The sequence below is a fragment of the Triticum aestivum genome, chromosome 4D (genome assembly GCF_018294505.1).
Source record: "Triticum aestivum cultivar Chinese Spring chromosome 4D, IWGSC CS RefSeq v2.1, whole genome shotgun sequence".
In the NCBI taxonomy this organism is placed as follows: Eukaryota; Viridiplantae; Streptophyta; class Magnoliopsida; order Poales; family Poaceae; genus Triticum; species Triticum aestivum.
In genome coordinates this window covers 97823036-97830302 of record NC_057805.1, presented here as the reverse complement: position 1 = coordinate 97830302, position 7267 = coordinate 97823036, and the positions used below count along the sequence as shown (strand labels likewise).

Genomic DNA, 7267 nt, shown 5'->3' with positions numbered 1-7267 from the left:
TCCAATCAATCGGCTTCAGTTAGCAGCAGTAGCGAAGGAATCGCTCGATCGGGTTCAGTTAACAGTCATCGATCGATCGCTCGGGTTCAGTAACGCATAGCCTGCAGTGCAATCGCTCGGGTTCAGTTAGAGCCCAACGCCTCGCTCGGGTTCAGTTAGAGCCAACGCCTCGCACACACGCGCATACGTGTACGAGAGAAACGCGCATCGCTCGGCCCCCGACCTCCCACCGTAACCGGGAACTCCCCGAAATTTTCCTCGCCCTCGCTTCTACCACGGTTTTTTCCGTCATGAACGGCCCAAAGAATGTCATGCAGCTGCGTCTCCGGCCCGCCCAGGACGAAAAGCCCATTTTCTGTCATGATTTTTTGTCATAGAAGTAGGAGCCCACCACATCTATGATGATACCGGGTTTTGTCACAATTATCGTCATAGAAGTGTCATATGTATGACAGAAAAAAATTCGTTCGGCCCAAAATGTCACGGATGTGTCTTTTTTTGTAGTGGAATCATAGACAGGACAAGGGCGACGGAGGCGGATACCAAAACCATCACACTATCTAATAAAAAACAATAATAAAAGTAAGAAAAGTACACAAGTATCTATCTAAATCATACAAGTAAGAACTTTTTTATTTTAGAAAGAAGATAAGATCAAGAGGCTCACCACGGTGGTGCCGGCGACAAGATCGGCGTGGGCGATCGACGGCGGTGAGGACGGGGACGGGACAGGACGGACCGCCAAACATAGAAAAATCTCGAGGAAAATGGAGTTTGGACAAGGAGCTTCGAGAGGAGAAAGCTTAATTGTGGCTCGGGCATTTCATCGAACACCTCATGTGCATAGGAGGTGAGCTAGAGCACCACAAAGCTCTCCCACGGCCGGCCAGAAAAATAGAGCACTCTCCACTGCTCTGCTCGTGGGCGAGGGGGTATATATAGGCATCTCATTGGTGCCGGTTCCAGCCACAAACTGGGACCAATGGTTGTGGGCCAGGAGCGAGGTCCATTGGTACCGGTTCGTGTCTGGAACCGGGACCAAAGGGTCCAGACGAACCGGGACCAATGCCCCACGAGGCCCGGCTGGCCCCTGGTCTCACGAACCGGGACCTATGCCCCATGGGTCCCGGTTCATGACTGAACCGGGACTAATGGGCTAGCCCGGCCTGGACCAAAGCCTTGTTTTCTACTAGTGGAAGGTCATCGGCACCGCCAAAAGCCCAGTTTAGGATGACCTGGTAGCGCTGGATTGATCTCTCTAGTGGTAGCCGATGGTAGATATGTAGGAGACAACACTACCACGTGTCGCCACCCTTGCCAGCAAACCCAAGACCACATGCATAACACATGCGTTATCGAGCGGAAGACTGCTTCATGGGGATGTAGATGGCAGTTGTCCAGACCTGAGACTCTATCTTGTCGCTGGATGTTGTCGTACCGCCAAGATCCAATGTCAAGCAAATTGGAGTTGCGCCGGACGACTGGGTGGAGGAGGGCAATGACGACAGTCGAGAGGCCACACCTGCCACCCACCATGGCTATGCACGTTGTCACTCAGACCAAACCGCACCACTATGACTACACACAAGAGGAGCAACCCACGGGCTAGATGTGGGGACCGTCTACCGCCAACCACTGCAATGGCACGAGCACCGCCTTCCGGACTGTCATGCCGCCCGCATCCGGTGGCCACTAGTAAGCCATGACTGTGTATTGCCTCTGGGACCCGATTAGCCACAACTACTCCATGAGCACAAAACAAAAGGTGTCGTGATGTTGCTGACGCGCGATACATGCATGCAACCAAAACTAAGTGCAATGCACCGCTACCGGTGATTCCGAATCATTGCCATGCTGCTGCGCTTCTTGCCACTAATGTGCGATTTGTAGGACCGATGCTGAGCGTTGATGTTGCTCCCGGATCGTTGCCATGCCGGTGCTATTCTTGTCGCTACTACTATTCTCTTCGAGTCACTACTGAGGATCGCGTCCCGTGTTGGCTGTCTGGACGAGGTAGGGGCAACTTTTACACAGACCGGCCTTCTATCTTCTTCTTCTTCCTTAGAACTCTGGGTGATAGGGAGTAGTCAACATGTTCATTTCGTATATGTGGATGCGGTTTTGTGCCGTTAGGGGCTTCAGAACTCTATTGCAACCCTCTGGTAATCAAATTATCGTTCTCTCTTAATGAAGTGACATGCATTTAAAAAAATGAGTCTATCTCTTTTCCTTTTTGAATAGTACTGTTGAGTCTATGTGTGACAAGTGTTCACCAAACAACCCGATGAGCCAAAAAAACAAGGATAACCCCAAACCATCCATGGTATTCCTCCAACCAAATACACCCTAAAAAAACTTGAACATCGTAACGTTAGAATCGATTGTTGACTGTTCATCCACTATCATCTTGAGTCAAACGAACAAACTAACTCACAGAGTAGGTTGGGTGTCTCTACTCTTTAGATTATATTACTCGTAAGTCCCATCTCTCATTGTCTCTCTCATTCTCTCCACCAGGGACAGGGGCTAAGCCATGCCCAAGGTTCAGATTTCCTTCATATTACTACTCTTTTTTTTTTGCCACCACTCATTAGAACACCATGTTCATGGTATTTTAGCACTTCCAGAACCCTCATTAAACTCATAATACCAAGCCAGTCTTACTTGCCCCCCTCGATGTAAAATCCTGGCTTTGTCCCTGCTCTCCACATCAACAATTGTCTTGCAAGACTTGACGATTGAGGGTAATATTTTGTGTTGTGTTCTTGTCCACCTAACACTTTCTCTGTTGCTCCGGAGCTGCATGTACACATACTATTTGTGCTTGAAAAAAAAATCACGTCCACAAACACTGTGTATAAACTAAATGCATGTGGGGGGAATTTGTCACTTATCGGTTGTGACAATGCATAAATCTGTTTTATTTACTTGATTGTACACGTAGCTTGCTAGTAGCATGTGGGGCATGGCTGTGTCAAAGGAGACAATTAATAAGACAAACGGGCAGTTAGTTGGGAGAAATAAAGTTGACTTCAACTCTAGAGTCTAAGCTCTAGAAGATCTAGGTCGATGACTAATATTATATGCATGGAAGATAGATATAATCTCTCTGTTTTTATTTACTATACGAATTAGCTTTTTCTCAAGTCTAATTTGCCGAAGTAAATCTTCTATAGATTTGGGGATCCGCATTGAGAAACACATATTCGGGTACAAAGTATCAGATTGGTCATAACCTGAGTTCCAATTTGGTTGATGCCTGACTTTCTTAACAGACTGGGAATGAATTAGTCACTTTTAGCAATTGAGCTCCTTTCTATTTCTTAAAACTAGATGACCTCGCACATTGTTGTGGAAATATTTTGCAATATATTTCAATGATATTTGATTGTATGAAGCATTATATTTGGAGTAATATTTTATTGTGTTTCATTATTGTATAGTTGTAACATATTTGTAAAATATAAAGAGCATAATAGAATAATAGAATGAATTGTCATGCATGTTGACATGGACCTTTTCCTATGCATGATTATAGTAATAATATGAGAACTATAACTAAAAATAAATATATTTTCTAATGCTTATTGTATAGTTCTAAAATATTTATTAAATATAAATAGCCCAATGAAATAAAAATTAATGCATGTTTGCATGTTGAGTTGGGTTTTCTCCTATGCATGATTGTATTTTGAGGTGGGTATTTTCCCATGCATGTTGCTTGCTAAGATGACATGCTTGCATGTTAAGAGAAATGGGTTAGTGGAAGCTAGATATTTAAATATAGAATATAATTAAATGGACATTCCCAACTGCCTATGTACATGAAGACTGAGAAGTTACTGGAGGTCATAAGATGAAGAGAGTTCTCCTTCTTCGGCCAGTGCATAGTTCAATGGACTGGGTAGTTAACTTTTCTCACATTTTGGTGTCTTTGATGCCAATGGATGACAAAAAGTGTATAGTGTGTGTTACAAGACTTGCGTCTTTACTTATAATCTCTTGTATGTCTTGTAAACTCTATTCTTTGTTCGATATCATGCTTAAACTCTGCTGCATATCATACTTTATTCGTTGGTGTCATGTTCTACATGATCTGTGCCAAGTGTTTTTATTTTCCAAGTGATATCTTTATAAGTGGCGGGCGGAGGGAGGGGAACCCATGGGTTCTTTGTCGGTAGTGTGTGGTGGGGACTTTATCAGAGTTGATCATAACTTGAGTTCCAAGCATATGGGATTTGATCTTTAGCCCCTCTTTACTTAATAATTTGAGTATTTGCCACTCCATACATTAAAATTGTTGATTTGTCATATCTCACTTTGCTCTTTGTTCTTTTGCCAGTGCATCCATGTTCAGTTCTTCCATGAACATGCCACAAAAGGGCAGTATTGTAATATATTTTAACATTTTAACCTTAAAAGAAAAGGAAACAAACGAGTTTAAGTGAAAAGGGGCAAATCAAGCATGGTAACAACATCGGATTGTTGCTGCGGAAAGGGGAGAACAATCTTAGTTGACCCTCCTACAGTTCATCCTGATCTGTCCGTTCGACCCCGTCAGCGGCGTGATGTCCCCCATCTTGATCATTCCCTCCACAAAGTCCTTGAAGAAGGCACTCTGGCTACCGACATACTCCCGGACCAGCGTGTCGGCAGCGCCACCATTGAAGAGCTCCTGGTCTGAGTGCAGGAGGCCCCTCTTCTGGACGAGGTTTATGTAGTAGTCGTTCTCGAAGACCGTGGGGGTTTGCAGGTCTAGCGGCGCCAGGTTGTTGTCGCCTGAGCCGGTAGCACGAGGGCAGCCTGACTGGCGGCTCCTGGCGAAGCCGGCGTCAATGTTTGTGTCGTTGTAGATGTGGTCCCGGAAGTTTGTGCAGCGTGCTAGGCCGATTGTGTGGGCTCCTGGAACACAAGTTATACCGTCAGCTCAAGTTATACCTATTTTCCAGCTACTCTTTTTGTCATTCCATCGGTAGGAATCATTGACCAACTTTCCTAATTAGTACTACATGTTTAAGTGACCAAGGAACAATTTTTTTGACGTTGTCCAGTCTTACAAATTAAGCGGACATACCAAAGGTTAGGTCAGTGGTAATTAGTCATCGATCAACTTTGTAACTCATCACCTGTAAAGTAGTAGTATATTTGTTTAATCCCGAGAAATTGTCTTATGTAGAATATTTTAGCAGCTTTGGAGTCAAAATGTGGCTATGAGTTCCGTTGGTTGATACCAGCTGTTTTGCGGCTAAAAAGCTACCGACTCCATTGAGGAATTAACAGTCTGAGAAAGTAGTACAGAATTTTAACTTGCTTCTTCAGCAAAGGAAAATATTACTTGGCCATGACAAATTATGTTGCTTCGGAGTGCAAACTACTCCCTCCCTCCCACATTAATTATTGCTTAAACAGATGTATCTAGCACTGAAATACGTCAAGGTACATCCGTTTCAGTGACAATTAATATGGGACAGAGGAAGTACAAAATTATACTATCTGAGAATGTGTAATTATTTATATGAAAATAAAGTGCGTAGAAGAAGGTTGATGGAAGATGTCAGTGGTTGATTTGGGATTATGTACCGATGTACGTACGGTTTATTTTGCATGTATATGTACGTACCTGAGAGTGCGACCATGTCTTTCTGGGAGAGCCCCTGCGCGGCGAAGAGGGACGTAAGGTTGGCGAGCCCCGACGTCGGCGGCGGGATGTTGTTCTCGGCGCCGTTGAAGCTCGCCGTGGTCGAGTCTCTCCGCCCCATCTTCACCTCCCAGCTCGGGCCACCCAGCTACACGTACACAACGCATGTCAGATGTCACAGTAGTACGTGTTAGACTTTGTTGAAGGGTACGTACAGTACTAACTACCTAAGCATGACTATGAATGTATGGATACTTACGAAGACAACGCTCTCCTCGGCGGCGATGGCGAGGATGTCGGCGCACGAGACGACGCCGGGACAACACCCCTCGACGGCCGCCTTGACGGCGTCGATTACCTCGAACCCCCTGGCGGAGTTCTTGTTGGGCGTGGCGTTCTTCTCGCCGCGCAGGCCCGGCGCGTCGTCCAGCAGCAGGGAGGCGTCGCAGCCCTGGACGAAGCAGTCGTGGAAGAAGAGGCGGACGATGGAGGCGCCCACGCGGCGCTCCCTGGCGATGGCCGGGTGCAGCGCCGAGCGCACGGCTTTGAGCATGCCAGGGCACGAGCGGGAGTAGAAGCCCGACGACAGCTGCGCCGACGCTCCTCCGCTGGCGATGGCGACCAGCGCGAGGATGAGCGAGAGGACAACAATGGCGCGCGCCGCCATGATCGGTCTATGGGTGTTGCTTACGATGCTACTCTATCGAGCGGTCTATTCTAGTCAGCTAGATAGTGCCTTGAGAGAGCTTGTTTGCTGGATGTGGTGGAGGAACGCGTGGCGGCCGGTATTTATAGGAAGAAAAGGTAGCTCACGCCGCTGGCCATCATTATTCTAGCTACTAGTCCCCCATCGTCTTCACCAACTCTGGTGGACTTTGAGCGGTGATCCAAACGGGCGCTCGCTTTGGAATAACGCGTTTCACACCAGATGCATATGTAACGTAGCTCAAAAATGAACAGCTTTGTTCTGGGGAAAAGCTGTTGCATGCCGATGGACACTGTGGCATCGACGACACAGTGAAGCAAAGAGCCATGTCAGTCATGCTTGCATGCATGGCTCGGCCTCCTTCATGTTGCTTTCCTTGGCTTCGGAAAATTACTAGCTGGCCAGCTGCCTTCCGCTACCGACAGTTTCTGCTAGCTACTCTGTACCCTGCGTCAAATTTAGGTCATTATTTTTAACACATACATGTGGACTTAAAGGTAGTTGACACTTTGAAACAGGAGCAAAGAGGTATACATTAACACGCTGATTTATTTTGTTCCACGAGAAATGTCAAGGTTAGTTTACGTCTCCATCAGTATGTAGCTCCGAAATAGTAAGATGATGATCCAGATCCGACCATCCCGCTGATTTTTCTCATGCATACTCTTTCTCAAGTTTCCAGGACAGACAGGCGGACCGGGTCTCCGGCGGCACCATTTCTCCCATGCTCAGCCTAACTCCACCGCGCGATCCTATCCTGTCCGTCTCCATCCGTTTGGGGTAAAAGGGACAAACGAGACGGCCCAGCATGCGGGCGCAAACAGACTTTTGTCCGCTTTGTGTCCGCTTTCGACCCATCCCCGGCCCAAGTTTACGCCGGTTTTGGGGTGAAACGGACAGCGTGCGCTTGTCCTCCCTGGCCC

At 46.8% G+C, this 7267-nt stretch overlaps 1 protein-coding gene across 1 annotated transcript; it reads right to left on the bottom strand.

Annotated features, from left to right (window-relative positions):
- Positions 1-4389: 4389 nt before the first annotated feature.
- Positions 4390-6419, bottom strand: LOC123096471 (peroxidase 4). The gene is made up of 3 exons (XM_044518214.1): positions 5898-6419; positions 5621-5786; positions 4390-4902 (listed from the first exon to the last, which is right to left on the bottom strand). The coding sequence occupies exons 1-3, from the start codon at positions 6303-6305 to the stop codon at positions 4511-4513; spliced, it is 966 nt and encodes a 321-aa protein (XP_044374149.1). The 5' UTR covers positions 6306-6419; the 3' UTR covers positions 4390-4510.
- Positions 6420-7267: the final 848 nt, after the last annotated feature.

Excerpts from the sequence above, each read along its gene's own strand:
- LOC123096471 (XM_044518214.1), bottom strand. The coding sequence starts at position 6,305 with ATGGCGGCGCGCGCCATTGTTGTCCTCTCGCTCATCCTCGCGCTGGTC. Across the intron at positions 5,787-5,897 it reads CCGAGGAGAGCGTTGTCTTC|CTGGGTGGCCCGAGCTGGGA; the intron begins GTAAGTATCCAT and ends GTGTACGTGTAG. Across the intron at positions 4,903-5,620 it reads AGACATGGTCGCACTCTCAG|GAGCCCACACAATCGGCCTA; the intron begins GTACGTACATAT and ends CTTGTGTTCCAG.